The sequence below is a fragment of the Rhinopithecus roxellana genome, chromosome 10 (genome assembly GCF_007565055.1).
Source record: "Rhinopithecus roxellana isolate Shanxi Qingling chromosome 10, ASM756505v1, whole genome shotgun sequence".
NCBI classification, from domain to species: domain Eukaryota; kingdom Metazoa; phylum Chordata; class Mammalia; order Primates; family Cercopithecidae; genus Rhinopithecus; species Rhinopithecus roxellana.
Window position 1 is genome coordinate 56,935,409 of NC_044558.1, and position 19,526 is coordinate 56,954,934.

At 51.3% G+C, this 19,526-nt stretch overlaps 1 protein-coding gene across 1 annotated transcript in view; it reads left to right on the forward strand.

Annotated features, from left to right (window-relative positions):
- Positions 1-19,526, forward strand: part of SMUG1 (single-strand-selective monofunctional uracil-DNA glycosylase 1) — a 72,213-nt gene that overhangs the window by 20,391 nt on the left and 32,296 nt on the right. The window contains exon 6 of the mRNA XM_030938730.1: positions 9,081-9,169. Within this exon, the coding sequence (XP_030794590.1) occupies positions 9,081-9,169 (89 nt within the window). The remainder of the gene's footprint in view (positions 1-9,080; positions 9,170-19,526) is intronic.

A 19,526-nucleotide genomic window follows, 5' to 3' on the forward strand; every position in this document is an offset into this window, starting at 1 on the left:
CCCCTAACTGGTCTCCCCTGCGTGTCCCCCTACAGTCCATTCTCCACACAGCAGTCATGGTCCCCTGAAGCCCTCAGCACCGTCTCTTGGGCCTGTATTTTTTTTGCTATTCCTGTGTCCTTCAAACCAATCTCCCTGCCTTTTGGTCATTTCCCCCCAGATGTGACCTGTCTTCTCCCTTCTCAGACCCTGGAGTGGAGGGTGCTCCCCTCTCATGGGAGGCAATCTGACAGGGAGTGGGGTGGAGGCCGTTGTGGTAGCCTAGAGGAAGTCAGTGAGCTGAGCATGATTGAGTATGCTTCTGAAATGGCGGGGAGTATTTGCAGGGACTGTCTTAGACTCACTGTTTCTCATTTCCATCTTCCCTGGTTCCTTCTGTTCAGCATTCTTCCTTGCTCTCACTGTTCCTCCCCTTCTGTCTCTCACTGACTGATTCTCTGTCTTTTGATTGGAGAGGGGAAAGGATCCCTCATCAGCTTCAGGGTCTTGAGAGATTCTTCAGTCAAATGTACCCCTGTTCCCAACTCAGGCCTCCCCCAACTCTGGGAGGTGGGCTGAAACAGGGCAGGTGGGGAACATTCATCTCATCCTCTGCATCTGTACACCTAATCTGAGTCATTCACCATTTTATCCCCAATGCCTAGCACAACTTTTTGCACCCAGTAGATGCTTATTAAGTATTTATTGAATGGGTAAATGAATGAATGAATGTCTTAGGCATTCAGTTTCCCTGTTGGACCCCTGGTCTGGCATTTCTGGTTCTTTAGACTATTGCTTTCAAACTTTAATGTGCATAAAAATCACCTTGGGACCTTGCTAAACTGGAGAGTTGGATTGAATAGGTCTGAGTTGAGGCCCAAGAATGTGTTGGTAGCACGCTTCCAGGGATGCTGATGCTGCTGGTTCTTAAGTCACATCTTGAGGAGCAAGACTCCAAGAGGAGGGGGCTCTCAGGCAGATGGTATCCTCAGCCTAAATCTGTAAAAGAGAATGATGAAGATTGAGGGAGACTGAGAGGTAGGGAGAGAGGAACCAAAGAAAGAGGAGGTCCAAGGTCACTAGTTTAAAGGCCTTTAAAGCCCCTGAGAGATACCCAGGTCAGCGGTCTCCGGAAGCCTAGAAGCACCTGCAGCATCTCTCACAACAGCGTCTCTCTCAAAGACCTCACCCCTGACTTGGGGAGGTGGGGCTCTGGAGATGTCTGCCATCTCCATGTCCCTGATTGGTCTCCTTACTCCTGATGAACCCCATGGGTCACAGAAAAGAAAACTTGGCAGAGAACAGGTTTGGAGTTTTCATTCATTTCCGTGAACATTATCCAGACTACCTGTCAGCACACAGGTGAACAGGAGGCCTGTTTAGAGGAGGCAGACATCTTGCATGAATAAAAGAAGTTGGGATTTAAATCTGGCTTTGGAGGAAGATGGAGAGAGCTTTGATGAGCATGAGGGGGCCTTGGAAAGTGGTGGAGAGGTCATTCCACGCAAAATGGGCTGGAAGCAGGATGGTTCAGGGATGATAAAGGGACCAGTAGCTGGGGTGAGGAGGAAGGATGTAGGAGGGAAAAACTGTGGAAGCTCAGTGTGGTTCTGCATTAAGGAGGGCTTTGCATGCCAATTTGAGGAATCAGTAGTTTGGTGTGAATGCAGTTTGTTCTGAATGCATTAGGGTGCTGTGGACGGGAGTTCCATGAGGAGAGACATGTATCTGGGAGAGGTGTTTCTGGGGAAGGCTTTGCCATCTACCTGCTTATCGGGTGGGACCCTTCTTGTCAGTCTGTCTGTACTCCCTGGAGGCTTGGTCAGGCTTTGAAAGTGAAAGATGGTCCCTCGGTTGTGGGGGAGCTAGAGTGAGGTTTTTCTGTTTGCTTGTTTTTTGTTTTCCCTCTGGGAAAGAGCTAGAGTAATTTTGTTTAGTGGAAAATTTTATGAGCTTCTGCCCTAACTCCAGGGTTTTCTTTTGTTTTGTTTTAGCCTAGAAGCCCCTGATAACAAACTATGCCTCAGGCAAGGGAGAGGAAGGGGAAAATAAGGAGGTCATTTTTCATGGTAGGTGAGCTGGTAACATCATCACTGGTCCGTGCTGGTGAACACTGGGACCCATCTGCCCCGGAATGCCCTTCAGTCTGATTTCTACCAACCACTCAATCCCCCACCCTCCAGCCAATTCAAGTGTCTCCTGACCTTGGAGTGGGGGGGCCCTCGGACATATTGCCAATGCCAGATGCTCAGAGGCTTTTCCTGCTTAGATATCTCCAGCGCTTGCCAGGCTGGGTGTCAGCCTTCCTAAGAACTAACTTAAGTTTAATACCTATGCATTTCACACGCAGGCATGTGAGGGTGGAGACTGTTTCTTTGCTGGCTGCTGGGAAGGGGCAGCATTTTGTGATTATTTGTGGGAGGAGCCTGGCTTGCAAGTCTGCTGTTTTCCCTGACAAGCATCCATCTCTTTCCTCCCTGTGTGTCTCCTGTCCCCTGTGCCTGAGGTCACTCTCTTGTACTCATTCCTCTAGCAGGCCAAAAATTATGCCAACGGAGAAGGCAGATTTTGTTTCTGTGCGAGAGTGTGGGAGATTGTTTTCATTTGATTTATTGCAGTGCCTGATGATCCTCATGCTGATGTGCTAACGAGCAGGAGAAGCCAGTAGCAGCCCTCACAGCATCACATGGAGGGCTAGGCCGACTGGCTGGCAGGGACTTAGTCCCAAATAGCAATTTAGGAGTGGGAAGGGGGCTTGGGGGCAGGGCTATCACTGACACCTCAGACTCAGTTTCTCAGTTCTGGGAGGGGAACTGGCATTGGGACAACTTTGTGTGGGCCGTTCTTCTTCCTGGGTCCTATGGCCTCTGACATTTATTTATTTATTTATTTATGAGACAGTCTCGCCTGTTGCACAGGCTGGGGTGCAATGGTGCGATCTAGGCTCACTGCGACCTCTGCCTCCCAGGTTCAAGCAATTTTCCTGCCTTAGCCTCCTAAGTAGCTGGGATCACAGGCTCCCACCACCACGTCCAGCTAATTTTTGTATTTTTAGTAGAGATGAGGTTTCACCATGTTGGCCAAGCTGGTCTCGAACTCCTGACCTCATGATCTGCCCACCTCAGCCTCCCAAAGGGCTGGGATTACAGGCGTGAGCCACTGCGCTCCACCAAGCTCCAACTTTTATATTCCTCACTGCTCTTAAGCTCTTTTAGTCCAGAGTCCTTTCAAGTGTTCTGTGGCAAATGTGACCAAGACATTTCAGGCAAAATCTTCTCACACTTGTAGAGTGAACAGAAAATTCCAGGTCCTCAGTGTTGATCACATCTTTGATGCATGACACCTAGTAGGTGCTCAGTTTATTTCTGGTGTGGTTGAGGAGGCTTTTAAATTACTACCTGGCTTCATCTAGGAAGTCGAGGGAGAAGTTTTGGGTTCCTCTGCAGTAACTGTCCATTCTTAGGTTTCTTTTCCTAGGACATTTTAAAATCCTCACTTCTTTATCTGCTCTTGTTCTTTTATGGGTGTTTCAATGGTTCTGTTATATCTGTCTTTTTAATTTTATTTATTTATTTATTTACAGACAGTGTCTCACTCTGTTGCCCAGAGTGAGTAGTGGCATGATCATAACTCACTGCAGCCTCAAACTCCTGGGCTCAAGGGGTCTTCCCACTTTAGTTTCCCTGGTTGCTGTGACTACAGTCACGCGCCAGCATGCCTGGCTAATTTTTAAATTTTTTGTAACGATGATGTCTCACTATATTCCCTAGGCTGGTCTGGAACTCCTGGGCTGAAGCTATCCTCTTGCCTTGGCCTCCCAAAATGCTGGAATTACAGGCATGGGCCACTACACCTGGCGATCTGTGTCTTATATGGTAGGTCATCTCAGACCTTTTTGGAAGGAATGTGGGTAAAAGCAGCTCTGAAGACATTGTGGTATTTCACTTCAGCTGCGGTATGATTTTTTCGGGGGTTGCTACCTGACAACTGACCCCAAAACAAAGGGGCTGCTGATCATGTACAGTCACACCAGGTCCTGCTGGTGGTTGGAGGGTTGCCTTGAGAGTGAACAGAAAGCCAACCTGAAGTTTAGTGAGGCAGCATGATTGGAAGGGGAATTAAGGGAGGACATGAGAAGATGAGAGAATAGAAAGAGCTTGACAAGGGAAGACAGGAGGAGAGATCAGAGGAGCAAAGAGGGAGGGGCGTAGGATGGAAGGTACTTACCATTCTAGGCCTCAGCTTGTCATCTGTAAAATGGGATTAATGGGGTTGTTGTCAGGAGTAAGACAGTTAATACATGTGACATTCTTAGCAGGTAGTAAGCATTATATAATTGTTTGATGATAATAAATAGGGTAATACTGCCTCCGTCACAAGGGTTGTTATGAGACCGGGTCATGTAAAGCACTTGGCAGGCTGCAAAATGCTCATGTTTTCTCTGCTACTATTATTATTCCACTCTTGCACTTCTTTCAGCCACTGTCTTGTCTTCATGCGGATGAAGAGGGAGCTGCCAGAAGGAGGTGTGGACCCCTGGGTTCTGTTCTGCTTTGGGGACTGTTTCCTTCCTCCCCTCTTCACCCCCTGGTGAATAGAGTCCAAGCCCCTCACCCTCCCCGCTGGCTTGTATGCCCTCAGGCTCAGTGGAGAGAAAGTAGAGGCTGGCAGGAGGGGCGCAGGAGGGAGGCCAGGGGAAGCCAAGCTGAAAATGAAAGCTGGGGAGGGGGCAGTGGAGCGCCTGGAATCATGTTTGCATAACGAGCTGTGCTGGCTCTGGCTTGCTGTTTTTCCAGACGGGGCTTTCCCTCCTTTGTCTCTCAGCCGGTGCTCCAGTCTCTTTCCTTCTTTTTTGTCTCCCGGCCACTGCCCCTCATTTCCTTTGCCCCTTAGTACTCCCTGCAGCCACCTGGACTCCAGTCTTCCCCTTCCATTTCCCTGGCTTCTGCTCTGAGGCTCTGCTCATTTATACCCTTGTTTTCCCGATCCCCATCTCCCTCGTGTGCCCGCCTTCTCTGCCATCTATTTCTGCCCCAGTGAGTTCCCCTCTGTCTCTCCCTAGTTCTCCCTTCTCCATCTCTGTGCCATCCCCTTTACTCTCTTTCTGGCTGGAAGTCCCCCATCTTTTCCTGCCTGCTTCTGTCTTGCTCTTGTATTCCTGGGTCTCCTTCTTCTTACTGACCCCCTCTGCCTCCCGGGTCAGGCTTCACCTCCTGCCTTCCTCCCCTTCTCTTGCCTTCCCTCTCTGGCAATAGCGCTTTCCTGTCAATTATACTGCTTGGATTCAGGGCACTTAGCACCTAGATTCAGGGCCCACTGTGAAGCCCTGCTTTGTTCACTTGATGAAATAATTGCAGTAACAAGACTAAAATTTAATGAGCACTTACTAAACGCCTTATCTGTGTATGATCTCATGTAATTCTCTCAATAATGCTATGAGATGAATATTATTATCCTCATTTTACAGATGAGGAAAGTTGAGAGATTAAATAACTTGCCGAAGGTCTCACAGTTAATCAGAATTGGGGCTTGAATGCAGGCCTGCTTGCCTAAGGAGCCTGTGCTCCTAACCACAGGGGTTGATTCCAGCCCTGGAAGAAGCTCGTCTCACTTTCTCTCCCAGTGAGACTAACATAGCCCTCCTCCTTTCTTTAAACATCATCTTGGCGCCCCCAGCTTCCTCCAAAGGTCATTTGGTTCCTTCTCTTTTCTCTGCACAAGTCCAGATTCAACCTAGCCTCAAGACCTTATTTTATATGACAGTGCTACTAACCATACATTGCCTGGCACTGATCTAAGCACTTTATGCATATTATTTTATTTCATCATCTTAGTAACTATGGAAAGTAGCTACTATTCTCATCCCCATTTTACAGATGAAGAAACTGAGGCACAGGGAAGTCAAATAACTTGTCAGTGGTCACAGAGTTAATAAGTTAATAAGTGGCAGAGCTAGGATTGAGCCCAGGCACTTTGGCTTCAGGGAACCTGGCCTAACAGCCACACCGCTTCACACAGTTCCTGGGAAAACAGGTTTTGGTCCCTCACCTCTTGCTACTAGTCCAGGTGCTTTGAGCAGTTCTTGTGGTCCATCCTCAAGCCCATTTCTGTGGGCACTGCCTGCTGTGGTGTAAAGTCTGCCACCAGCACTGACAGCCCTCAAGATCTGGTCAGGCCACTTGCCCTCATCGGTGCCTGAGGGGATTTATTGGTGGCTGCCCCCAGGGAGCAGGGACAAGTGTTTTCCTCTCCAGCTCTGCTGTGCAGCCTCCTAGCCCGACAGCTCCCTCGTTCCGGCCCATCGCAGCAGCTGATTTACCTCTATGGCTGGGGGATTTAGCTGCTAGCCTGGCTCCTATAAATCCCTGGGCAAATAACTGAGCTCTGCATCAAAGCTGCCAACAGGGGAGTTGCCAACAGGAGCAGATGGTCGCTTTGGCTGTGGGGTGCGGAGGACGGGCAGTGGCTCCAGGGCTTTCTTGTCCACCCCTGTCCACAGAGCCAGGCTGCACCTTGTTCATGCCCATGGGGTTCCCCCTCAACTTTCAGAGGATTTGATGGCCCCATCCTGGCATCTCCCTACACTGAGCGCCGGCAGGTTCTGGTTGATGTTGAGTCTTATACCTGCTACTCCGTTTGAAGTCTGTTTGTCTGACATCACTAGAGGAGAGAACTGACTACCATACTGGATTGTATCACCCTTCCAAGAGCTGAGCATTGGGTGGTTTTCTGGGAACCCATCCCACACATGTGGGATATAGGTAGGTTCTATCCTCCTGAGAGGCTCAGACTGAAGCAGGAATTAAGAACTTCTCAGTGGGAAGGAATGAAAGACCTAGAATGTAAGTGACCTAGAGTGGAGGCTGAGAGAAACCTCCAAAAAGTAGGCCAAAGTCAGGGTGGAAGAACCCGGAAGGATAAAGGTACTCCCTAAAAGTGAGACGTGTGGAAGCTGTGGTTGGAACCCTCAAACCTTCCATGTGTGGCCCTGGCTCAGGAACATGATATGACTGCAGGGGTCCACACTGGATCTGGGGGTGCAGTGGGACTGGAGGGGTCATTGTTCTATCAGTGCTCCTTGCTTCTCTGACTTCCTCCCCTCTTTCTCTGACTCCTTCAGTGGCTTCTCCCCACCACTCCCTGCCTGTTCGCTGCTCCCTTCTCTTTGCCATGTTCTCCCCTGTGGTGCTCTCGCTTGCTGGTAGCCAGAAAACTCTTCCTGCACTCAACTGACCAGCCTGCCGTGGTACGATTGGGCTGAAAGAAGCTCAGGGCTCTGGTTCTGCTCCCCAGAACCTTGCTCAGTCTGGAGTCTATCCCCAGTGTCTGTGCCATTTTGTTCTTATGCTCATTTATCTTTCCTGTCCCCTCCCCCACCACTGCTGCCTCTGCCTGGGAGATTACAGTCACTGAATCAGCAGCCAGCTCCAGAGTTCTGCTGACAGGGGACTTTCTGCCTCCGAGGGTTCCTTGGTGGGATCAGGGTCCCTCCTGAGGCCCAGGGATTTGGGGTAAGGGAAAAGAAGGGCTGGAAAGAAGAACAGGTGGATGCAGAGGGACAGATGAAGGCAAAAGGTAAAGGAGAGAGGCAGGAATACGGAGACAGAAAGGGAGAGATGAACAGAATTAGAAGAAAATATAGACAAAGATGGAAGAACAGTGGGAGAAGTGGAGAGAGAAGCAGAGGCTGGGGAGATGGGAAAGAATACAAGAGGAGGGGTATGGGAACTAGGTGGGGCAAGCTCTGTTCGGCAGCCTGCCCAGGCCCAGGCAGTCCAGGCCCAGCCCTGCCCTCTCCCCTCCCCTGGTGCCTGGGGAAGGCCCCTTGGAGGCCCAAGTTCACTGGGACCCAGCTGAGGGGTGCAGGCTGGGGCCCGCTGGCCCTGGGTCTGGGACTCTGCCTTGCACCTCCCTTTCTCCTCCTCACGTGGTGGTTTGTACTTCATCTTGTTTGCGGGGCGGCTGGGCCTGCTCTCGGGGTTTAATGATCTGTGCCATTATTTATAGCTTTGCGCGCCGAGAAACACACTGAATTTATCGCTTGCTTCTATAAATAACCCTGGCAAACGGGTGCCCAGGGAGGAGGGCGGGAGGGGGAGGGAGAAGTGAAGAAAGGAGAGGTTGGGGGTAGGGCAGGGGAGGACTCTGTGGACTGTGTCCCCAAAATGGGGTGATGATGTGCACAAGGACAGTGGAGGCTGGCCAGACTCTTTCAGCATGGGTGTGTGTCTAAGGACACATTAATATAACAGGACAGTGTGTGCCCTGTGAGGGGAGAGGGAGTGTTTGCATGTTTCTGAGGGCATGCATGAGTTGACTATGTGTTACTGTTTGTGTTTGTCTCCGGTGCCACATTGGTGGCGGTGAGGCTGAAAAAGCACAAGGTAGCCTTCAGCAATGGCTGGTCTCGAAACGGATGTCCAGCAGGGCTGAGAGACAAGGGTTGGGGGTGGGACTTGACTAGAGTCGGGATTCTTTCTCTAAGGTTGGGGTAACAGAAAAGGTCACAGTGAGACTGCTTTTCTGGGTGTTCGATGGCAGAGGTGATAAAAGGAAGAAATGAGGCCTGAGGGGGCAGGGGCCAGGGCCACCTGCTCCAGGATCCAGAGAGATTTTCACTTTTGGGCTTCATGGAAGGAGAGGTGGTGGATGGAGAGAGGGGTGGGGTGTGTGGTTGGCCGCAGCCAGCACTCCTCCTAGGACCCTCCTGGCAAGTCCTGACCCAGAGTGGGAGTAGGGGCTCCGTGCAGGCCAGCCTGCCTAGGCAGAGCCAAGGGCCTTGTGCTGTGGCCGGCAGATTGCACCATGCCTGCCTATAGCAGGCCTTCCCCCTGGCCAGGGCTCTTCCCTACCCCTCCTCAGGACTGCCCAGGGTAGGCAGGTCTTGAGGAATGGAAACCCTGGCATGGCCCAGCAACAGGGCTGTGGTCCTGCCTCTGTTCTCTCCCTTAGCCCACCACACAGAACCCGCTGCAGCAGCAGCGATTAGCTCTGGGAAGTGCTGTGCATCTCTAATGAGGGCATTTGCATATATAATGAAGAACCTTCACAGGTGTTGGCAGAGCCACCACTCCTCTTTTCCCTTTCTTCTTTCCTGCCAGCTGCCATCTTTGACCTGTGGCTCTTGGGTTGTGGGAGTCCCTGCCCATTCAGCTGGGAGATGTGCTGTGCTGAAGGACTCCAGGCACAGGTGAGTTTCAGGGACTCCCCTCTCTGGGTCAGACACAGTCAAGGTGAAAGCCCATTGTGTCATTGTGCATGGACAGGCCCAGCAACTTGTGTACACGTGTGAACATGAGCCTGTGCACAAACAAAGAAGGCACAAGGTCAACACGCCCATCTGTGCCCAAGTGCACTGCAGCGTGGTAATGTACCCTGGTCAGTGCAGGTATGCAAAACACGTCCCAGGCTGCACCCTGGCTGATGCTACGATGCACAGTGCACACAGCTGCCAGCACATGCTCCTTCACACTCACATCCTGGCACTAGTGCAGACAATTAGAGAAAAATGCACCTGCACCGACACTTCCTCCATCCACACAGGGCCTCCTCCCTCCCTCTCCTTTCTGCCTCATGGAGTCATCAGCTCTTATTCAGGCCAGAAAACTACCTCCCCATCCCATTTAGACCTATGAAGTACGCAAGAGACCATTTTCCTTTTTAAAAAAAGAATATGAGAGGCCCTTACACCTAGATAAATGACGTTGAAGGGGAAGAGACAATGCCAGGGCCAAGGTGGCAGGTAGGACCTCAGGTTGGGAACTGCAGGGAGGTGGAAAGATTTCTGGGGAGGAGCAGCGCCAGGGGTGCTGAAGTCCCCACAAGGTCATTCTCAGGTTATCCCCGACAGCCCTGACTTTCCTGCTGCAGACCAGCCAATCCCCGGCCCGAGGCCTCCCCCCACTCTCCTGTTGGTCCTGCCGAGCCACATGACCCTCCCGCTCTGTGGCATCTGTCTGGATGATGGATGCAGCTGCTCAGCTCTACCTGCTGGGGGACAGGGACTGCACAGCTCCTAATTACCTCCTTCTTCAGTGAGGGCTGAGGGCTGGGGGCTCGACGCCGGGCTGTATGAGACCCCCTCTCCTCCACTGGGGCTGGGGCTGACAACCTGAACTAGAGCCAGGCCTGGAGGCAGGCAGGCATTCCCTGAACTGTGCTAGGGTGAGGGGGTGTGGGAGCACTAACCTGGGGTGTGGAGTGTGGAGAGTGCTTCTGGAAGGTTGTCAGAGGGGAGAAAGTGCATCATAAGTGGCTTGGGAAGCTGGGATAGGATACTAAATGAATGACCTTTCTCCAAGGCCATCCCACCGAGGGCAAGATTCAGTTAAATATCAAGGCAAACTTCCTGGCAATCAGGGATAAATGTGCCTGAGCAAAAGACAGAAAGGTGGAGACAGAGGTTTGGAAAGATTTTTAGAAGACGAATCAGATCATCGTTTTCCTGTCTGATGGGTGGCTGGGTCAGAAATAGTCAAAGTGAAAGCCCATTGTGTCAGTGTGCATGGACAGGCCTAGCCACCTGTGTACACGTGTGAGCATGTACGAATAGCTGCAGAAGTAGGCTGGAGTTAGAGTAGGAGGGCTGCAGGTAGAACTCGGAATGATTTGTTGGACCAGTGGGTTGGGTGACACTGAACTGGACACTTGAGGAGGTTGTGACACATCAGTGTGGGAGGCTCTAGGTCTGGCCTGGCTTGGAGAGGGATGAGGGAGACCCCAGGATTGTAAAGATGGTGGAACTCCTCGAGACTTCTCCCCAGGGGCACCAAGGTCTTAGGGGGCAGAGGCATGTATTCAACAATACCCCAGTGCAATGGGATGCCTGGTGGGTGTGAGTGCCCCTGGCTAGAGGCAGGCAAACAAGTGGTTGGGAATGGGACCACTACAAGATTTCTTCTGATTCTGAGATCCTAGGAATCCCAAAATTACAATTCTTTAGGTTTCAAGAAGGGAAAGTGGGGAAGGGTTGGGCACAGAGCTGGTGAGTAGTACCAGGCATCTTGGCTGCCAGTCCCCTTCTCCTGGTAGCAATGGCTATGGTGATATGCCTGTGATAATTGCTATCCTTATTAAATGATACTGCAACTCACAGTAATGACAATTCCACCAGGATTCATTGCTCATAGTCCTCCCATTTTGGGGGATCTCTTGGCTGAGGAAGACACAGAAGGAGACCTTGAGTCCCTTTGTACCCCTGGTCCCAAAAGGAGGACAAAATAAACCAGTTGTCCAGGTAAGCAGACCTTGAGGTCAGTGTGGATAGCGAGGAAGGGAGTTGGGGCGAAGGCAGCAGGTAGGCTCCTCATGTTCCAGTGAGTCCTCTTTTTTTTTTTTTTTGAGATGGACTCTTACTCTGTTGCCCAGGCTGGAGTGCAGTGACCCAATCTCGGCTCACTGCACCTTCTGCCTCCTGGGTTCAAGTAATTCTCCTGCCTCAGCTTCCTGAGTAGTTGAGGTTACAGGTGCCCGCCACCACACCCGGCTAATTTTCGTATTTTTAGTAGAGACAGGATTTCACCATGTTGGGCAGGATGGTCTCAAACTCCTGACCTCAGGTGATCCATTCACCTCGGCCTCCCAAAGTACTGGGATTACAGGCATGAACCACTGCACCCAGCCCCAGTGAGTCCTTTTCTGAGTAGTCCCCTGCCAATCTTTATTTGTCTCCCCAGGGCATTTTTCCCAATCAACCCCACCTCTGGGTTTACGTGGGTTGCAAATGTTTGGGCTGTCCTCAGCAACGTGCCCCCCTCATTCCCCGCCACCTGACTCCTCACTGTCCTAAGCTCATCAGGCTGTGGGGTGGACCCTCCCTCGCCCTTGTCCTTTATAGTGCCTTGGGTGCCCTCCTCTACTGGCATGAGTCTTGAGGGAAAAGGTTAGGTAGGAGGTTGCTTACTGTGCTCCCCAGTGTGTGTTCGCGTGTCTCTACTTCTAGTACAGTTTCTTCATGTGTGTGCTGCGGTGCAGGGTACACAGAATGTCTGGGGAGGCGGCTCTGCTCTTGCCCATTCAGGGAGAATGAAAGAGAGACAGAAGGGGTGGGTATCTGGTGATCCATCATCTCCCCACCAGGGCAGACTGGCGCAGTTTTGTGAAACCAGGCTTTCCTGGTCTTAGTATGACACTTATGAGTGTGCGTGCACACACACACACTCACACCACAGTCACCCCAAGGGACAACACACAGACTCACCGACATGCTTGATGCCTCAGGTTTTTTCCTGGGAAGTCTGCCCTGTAAGCTGCTCTCTAATTGATTACCCTAATTTATTAGAGTAAATTTCCTAATAAGTCCCTTTGCATGGATCTCCCATGTCACCCCAGACAGAAACCTTCCATAACTCCCCAGTGCCCATGGAGCGAAGCTCAGACCCTCTAGCCAGCACCCAGGTTCTCTGGTCTATTCCCAATCTGCCTTTCCAGCTTTGTCTCCCATAATCCTCCAACAGGAGTGTCTTCCCCAAGAGGACTATTCCTGTGCACTTACATTTCCTCCCTCCTGGATCACCAGAGTGAGTGCCCTCCTCCCACTCACACCTCTAATCATTTTTTAGGCCCACCCCCTCCAGGTGGCCTTTTTGACTTCCCCAGCTTAGAGCAACTTCTTTCTTAGCGTGTATGTGGTCCTTGGCATTTGGAGGATGTCTTTCTACAGGTTGGGTTGGAGGAGCCTTGTCTCCTCACTTCTGAGCCTCTCAAGGCAGGGCCTGTACTCATTCATCATTATTTCCCTGGTGCCTAATATGGTGTCTGGCATCTGTGTATGTAAATAGCTGAGAACCTGGCCCCAGGAAAGAGCAGCCTTCTGAACTGGATTAAGTCCCTGCCCTGGTTCTTCTGGCTCTGTGACCCTAAGCAAGCAGCTTCCCTTCTCTGAGCATCAGCTCCCTAGTTGCACTGTGGGGAGGTTGGACCTCCTTACTCTAAGATTCTGTTTCTGTGGTGGTGAGAATGGAGACAAACAGCCAGATATAAATAGATGCATAGGTAGCTGGTTACAACACAGCAGGTGAGGAGGCTGGGGGGTAGTAACTAGATAAGTGGCTAGGCAGATCCATGTGATCTGGGCTACTTCCTTTGCTTCTTGCACCCTCTATTTATTTATATGAAAAATGGGATTGACGTTACAGGATTCCTTTGGACTTTAGGTAGGCAGAAGCTTAGTTCACACACAGTACACAGAAGGACTTACTTGGAGAATTGTATCTGGGGCCCCTCTCCCTTTTCATGTCTTCCCTCATGGTCTCTGTTCTGTTTCTTTTCCTCTTGATAATTGCCTGGGAGAACCTGTACTCACCTCCCTTCACATCAGCCCCAGTGGCTTGGTATCAGGCCTGAGTGCAGTCCCTGACTGGCAGCCTACCGTGGGGTCTGGGCTGAAGAATGCTTCAGTGAGCCTCCAGGCAGCTCCTCTGGTGGAGTCTCCTTTGCAAATGCTGTTGCTGCTGCAGGAACCACAGAATTTCCCACCACCCCAGATTCCCATATTCCGACTCCTCTGCCTCCCACACATCCTGCCTTCTATCTGACCCTGACCTTGGGGGTCTCTCCCAGCCTGAGAAATGTCCCCCTTGCCTCGTTACCCTTCCCTGGGAATACTGAGGCTGGAATTGTCTGTGGAGGCCAGGAAAGTTCCTCAGAAATTTGAGGAAGGGGGTGGGGTCTTGAGTGAGGGGAGACCCCTATTCTACATTATGACCTCTGGCTCACCCCCACTTCCCAAGTCACCCTTGGGATAGCATTGGATGGAGGCCCCAGAGTGTGCCCCCAAACCCATGTCCCTGTCTCCATAAGGCCTTAGAGGCAGGAAACTTTCTTTGCAGGGAGCCGAAGGGGAACTGGTGTGTGTTCAAGGTGCCCCGGGGTCCCAGCTTCCCAGCCCTGCCCACTCTGTGATCTCCAAGGACCTTGGGTACATCCAACCTCAGGAAAGCCGCTCTGTTTACAGTGTGGGAGGTTTGTTCCCACTGATGCTGCTCAGTCTAGAGCTCTGGAGGGAAGAGGGGAAGGACTGTGGGAAAATTGAGGGGAGAAACCACGTGAACTTTGGAAGGAGGTGGAGTTGGTGACTTTTCCCCTCCTTGGAGCAACTGGGAGGTCTAGCAAAATTTAGCCCTTTATCCTAGGGAAGAAGGACCCTAGAAAACAAGTGAAGAAACCAAGTGGGGGAAATTGAGGGCAGGGAAGGATCAGCAGTTTGCTGGGAGCTGTAGTTGGTGGGAGGGAAGAGCTGGAGAGATCCAAACCAGAGAGTACAAGTCAAGACTTACTGCATGTGATTTGGCTGCAAATTACACAGCATCTGGGTCATTGCAAGGGTAAGGGCCCTAGAGGCTGGGGCTGAGTCACATGTTTCATTTTTACCATAGGGACTGGCCTTTGCTTGCAGGGGCCCAGAGAGGGAAAATATTTGGGCGAGGTCACACAGCACTTGCCTCAATCAGAGGCCAGCCTGGCTTTCTCTTGCTCTTATTTTCTCAGCCACTCTTGACCTAAAAAATACATGTATTCTCCAGTCTGTACAATCTCCCATGCTCCCTCTTCCCCCTAAATAGTTATGTGTGAACTTTGACCTGGGAATTCGCTTTGAGGGGAGCACTTTGGGAAAACATGATAAAGCCTCATAAAGAACTCCAACAGCTTGCAAATCGCCTGTGCTAAATTGCCCCTTCAAGTGAAAATGAAAGCAAATGTCTGTTTTATGGCCATGTTTTCTTGGGCTGCAACTATGGGGAGAGTGCAGGCAGTTCAGAAATGGGAAGCAGAGAGAAGGTGGAGGCATGTCAGGTGTGGGATCCCTGGACAGGTAGAACAAGCTGCTCCACAGAGGCCCTCCAGACCGTTCTTCTGCATTCCTGCCTCTTCCACCCCTTTTCTATGTAGAGAGGGTGTCAAGATAATCCTGTCCCCAGGAAGCCCTTCTTAAGGCCTCTCCTCTTCTCCCAGTGTGGCTTTGGAAAGTTCTTGGTCTTCTGGGGGCACCAACGTCCTAGAGTGCCACTGGTGGAAGCCGTGACATCACCCCGGTCAAGGTCTTGACCTGGGGTCTGTGACCTCCCAGGGTTTCTCTGACAGGCCTCTGAGGTTGTTGCTGGGGTAGAGGGGCTCTAGACCACTCCACCCCTTGCTCTTGTGGTTTTCCCCAGATCTAGTCCACTTTTGCATGGTGGGATTCTAAGTGAGGATTGTTTGAAAAGAGGTTCTAAGGCAACAATAATAATACAACAATAATCATAATAATAAAAATGATGATGATGACAAAAGGAAACTCCTGATCTACTCTAATCCCTTCACTGCACAACTGAAGAAATTAAGGCCCAGAGAGGACCTCTTGGGGGAGGACCCTTGGTTGGATGAAAGGAAGTCTGGGAAAAGCAGCTCTGATTCTGACCCAAGTCACTTCCCTTCTCTGGGCCTCAGTTTCCTCATGAGTAAAACAGATTTCCTGAACTTCAAAGGTCCTTTTCAGGTCTGTGAACCCTAAGTAAATAAGTATGTAATAATGACAACAATAGCCCATGTTTTTTGACCGCAGGGATGTGCCAGGTCCTAAGTGCTATGCATTTTCTTTTTTTTTTTTTTTGAGATGGAGTCTCACTCTGTCTCCCAGACTGGAATGCAGTGGTGTGATCTCAGCTCACTGCAACCTCCGCCTCCTGGATTCAAGTGATTCTCATGCCTCAGCCTCCCGAGTAGCAGGGATTACAGGCATGTCCCACCATGCCGGGCTAATTTTTGTATTTTTGGTAGAGACAGGATTTCATCATGTTGACCAGACTGGTCTTGAACTCCTGGCCTCAAGTGATCCACCCGCCTTGTCCTCCCAAAGTGTTGGGATTACAGGCATGAGCCACTGTGCCTGGCCGCTATGCATTTCCATGGGCCATCCCTTTTAAGGCTCAGTAACTTTATGAAATATCATTATTCCCATGAGGAAACTAAGGCACAGAGAGAGGTTAAATAACTTGGCTGAGGTCTTTAAATGGCAAAGGCAGAATTTGAACCCTGGCAGTCCCACTCCAGGGCTTGGGCCCTCAGTCACTACTCATGTAAGGGGACTGGGACTCAGTTCTGCTGACCTGTGGGCCAGTGCTCCTTCCACTGTACCAGGCCACCTGCCTAGCTAGGGCAGTGCTGGCCTCAGGCTCTCTGGAGGCTGCTGGGGTCTGCTGTACTCAGTGCTGGGAAGCGTAATGCTCAGTGCACACCTTGCAGAAGGGGCTTTGGGGCAGAAGAGGATTTCTTTTTTTTTTTCAGTGAGTTTCCTGAGCTTCAAAGAACAGGGCTTCTTGAAGGAGGCCTCAAAGGCTGAGAAGAGCTTCTGTGGGACTCCAGGAAGCTGTGAAAGTTCTTGATCAGGGCAGCAATGATACAATAGTGTAAAAAATTTCCTCCCTGCCCCTCACTCAATGGCCTGCCCACCTAGGAAACCCTGCAACAGGCAGCCAGACTGGCCCAGTCTGCAATCTTTCAGTGACAACCCCCTCACACACACACACACACACACACACACACACACGCATGCAGTGTCCCTTCTAACCTGGCTATCCCAGCCTCTTCTCTGAAGCTTCACTGCTAGAACTTGATGTTGGATCTGGCTTCCTCCTCAGAAGACAATTTATGGCAACATGTCGAAGACTCTGTTTTAATGAAGTTGCAAAAGTAGGTTAATGGGCTGTGGGTGTTTTTCATTCCCCTCCTCCTGCCCCATCTCCACCCCTGGGTGGATGAATGATGCCTCTCCCAGCAAGATGCAAAGTCAGGCTGAGGATCTCGGGCCTGGACTCAAGCTCGCATCCCTTCCTTGGCCCCCTGCTCAGCTCCTCAGCACCACTCCTCTCTGCCACTGGGAAGGTGCCCAGAATGTCTAGCCCCAATCCCTCCTGCTGTAGCTGTGGTCCAGAAGGTGCTCCAGGTTCTGCCCAGAGGGAAGGAGCATGGCATATTTGAGTGGTGGGTCTGGGGCAAGGACTGAGGCAGGGGTGGGACTCTGAGGAATAAGTAAAATGCTGGAGAATGAATTTCTTTTAGACTGGAGAGGCAGGGAGGTAGAAGCTCAGCTAGCATGGACCCAGAGAACTCTGAAGCTGGTGCTAGTATTCTGGAGGAGGACTGAGTTTCTGGGAGCCTCTCCAGTTGCTGTCCCTGCCTGTGTAATTCATCTCTGTGTTTCCTGATACCATGCCGATGTAGAGCTGCTCTTGCGACTGTTTGCTAAGTGAATGATGGATACAAGAGTGAATGACTCTTCTTTCCCTACGCCAAGTCTCTGGGGCTAAACTACCCTCATCCTTGCTCACCTCTACACCTTCCCTCAGCTGTTACTACTTGGAACCCTCTCCCTTCTCAGACTGTGCCCAATCCTGGCTGTACACTTCTGTCTCTTGGAGAGTTTTTCATGATTAAACTGCAAGAAGAGTTCTCTATTCACTCGGGTCCAAGATTAGGGTCTGTCATCCCTGTAAGTTCAGGGTCCCTAGGGTCTATGTCATTTTCCTCCCGATTCTGCCCTGCCTCAGCAACACCCAGGGCAGGGCTCCAAGACTGAGGTGAGAGCTCTGGGCTCAGTTATTGCTGGGGACATACACCCAGGAGGACCATACTGCTGCCCAGGACCAGGCCTGGTCCTTCCTCCCTACAGAAAGCTGGGAGCATGCACAGCATCTGGCCTGCCGTCCCTCCCGGGGAGCAAGTAGCCTTCTTCATTCCCAGCCCCTCACTGCCAACAAAGGAGGCTGTTGGCCAGGCTTCGGGACTTGAATACCAAGATGGGGTAGAGCAGAGCCTTGCTGCCCTACAACTTCAAATTATCCCCTCCTCTAGGAAGCTGGTTCACCTCTGTCCTTCCCCCTCCAAACTCCCTAGCTTTCTTTTTCAGCCTTAGCTCCCTCCCTTCCTCTGGGCCAGGTAGTAGCACAGGCCTGTGACCTTTTGGAGTCACCCTGTAAAAACCCCTGAGCAAACCTAGTGTGAAGCCCAGAAAACCCCACCATAATCTCCAGGGCAACTCCACAGTTGTACTCTAAACTCTACAACAGCATCCACAATCTACAGTAACACCCCAAATCCCTATAGTAACATCCAGAACTACCCAGCCCAGGCAGTGCCATAGAGCCACCCCAAACATGGCACAGGAAGCTCAACACAGGCCCTTCAGGAGCAGCTAAGCCTAAGCTGATCTTCTAGCTGACCCGAACAGGGGGTCTTCCTGTCCAAAGCCCCCATTGGACCTTGCTCCCCACTAAGCTTTGCTGTGGTAGAGGGACGGGTGGGTGCCCAGGGCATGGACGTGAAAGTTTCCCCTCACCTGAGGTGCTGAGGGAAGAGGTCTTGGAGGACAAGCCAGATTGCCCCTGGAGGGCCAGGGAAACCCAGAGGCCATGGTAGTTTAATACCTGAAATGGGAATCCATGGGGCTTCTGTGGAAATTTCTGTGGATGAAGAGGAGACAGGACTCCCGGGTTCCCATGGTCACACGCACATGCTTTACAGATCTGTTTTGGGTCTAAGTCTCAGGGGCATGGGAGGTGGTGTGGAGACAATGGGTATGGTGGGGGTTAGTAATTGGCAGTTCAGAGGGAGGAGACACAGGCCCATTCCCCTAGTCCATGAGAGAGAAGAGAGTCACACTGGGACCTGATTTAGGAATTGCTTGAGGGGCTTGTTGAGTGCAGGGAGAAACCAAGAAAAGGGGAGCCAAGAGTTTCAAATCAGGAGGGCTTCAGGGAGGAGAAGAATGGGCAGGAGGTTGGAAAAGAAGGGGCCGGGTGTAGTGGCTCATGCCTGTAATCCCAGCACTTTGGGAGGCTGAGGTGGGTGGATACCCTGAGGTCGGGAGCTCGAGACCAGCCTGACCAACATGGTCTCCTAAAATACTTGGAAGGGAGGCTCCCACTCTCTCTGCCCCTGCCCCTGGCAGCCCTACCCCCAATTTCAGCAGGGCTTGGTCCCCAGAGCCTGGGGATGGGTTGGGAAGGTAGGTTACATCTACTAAAAATACAAAATTGGCGGGGCGTGGTGGTGCACACCTGTAATCCCCGCTACTTGGGAGACTGAGGCAGGAGAATCGCTTGAACCCTGGAGGCAGAGGTTGCAGTTAGCCGAGATCGTGCCATTGCACTCCAGCCTGGACAACAAGAGTGCAACTCCATCTCAACAATAATAATACTATTAATAATAATTTTAAAAAAAGAAGAGAGGAACAGAGCTGGGAAGGTCCCTGGCGGGGAGGGGGTCGCTGTAGCTTTCGAAGGGTTGAGAGCTGGTTCCAGGCCAGGCTGAGTTCAACCTGTGGAGTCACCAGACATTGACATCTCTGGGTGTAAAACTCGGAGAAGGGAAGAGGATGAATGTGGAGTCAGGAGGCCTAGGGACCGCAGGCTCCACCCTTGCCCCTTGACCTTGGGTAATTCCCACACACTTCTAGTGTCATCTTTCTCCAGTCTGTAGAGAGGGAATAACAACATCCAGCATTCTTGATTTTTTAGAAAGCTTCGCTAGCAGATGAGAAGGCTGTTTGGCCCACAATTTAGTAGATGTAA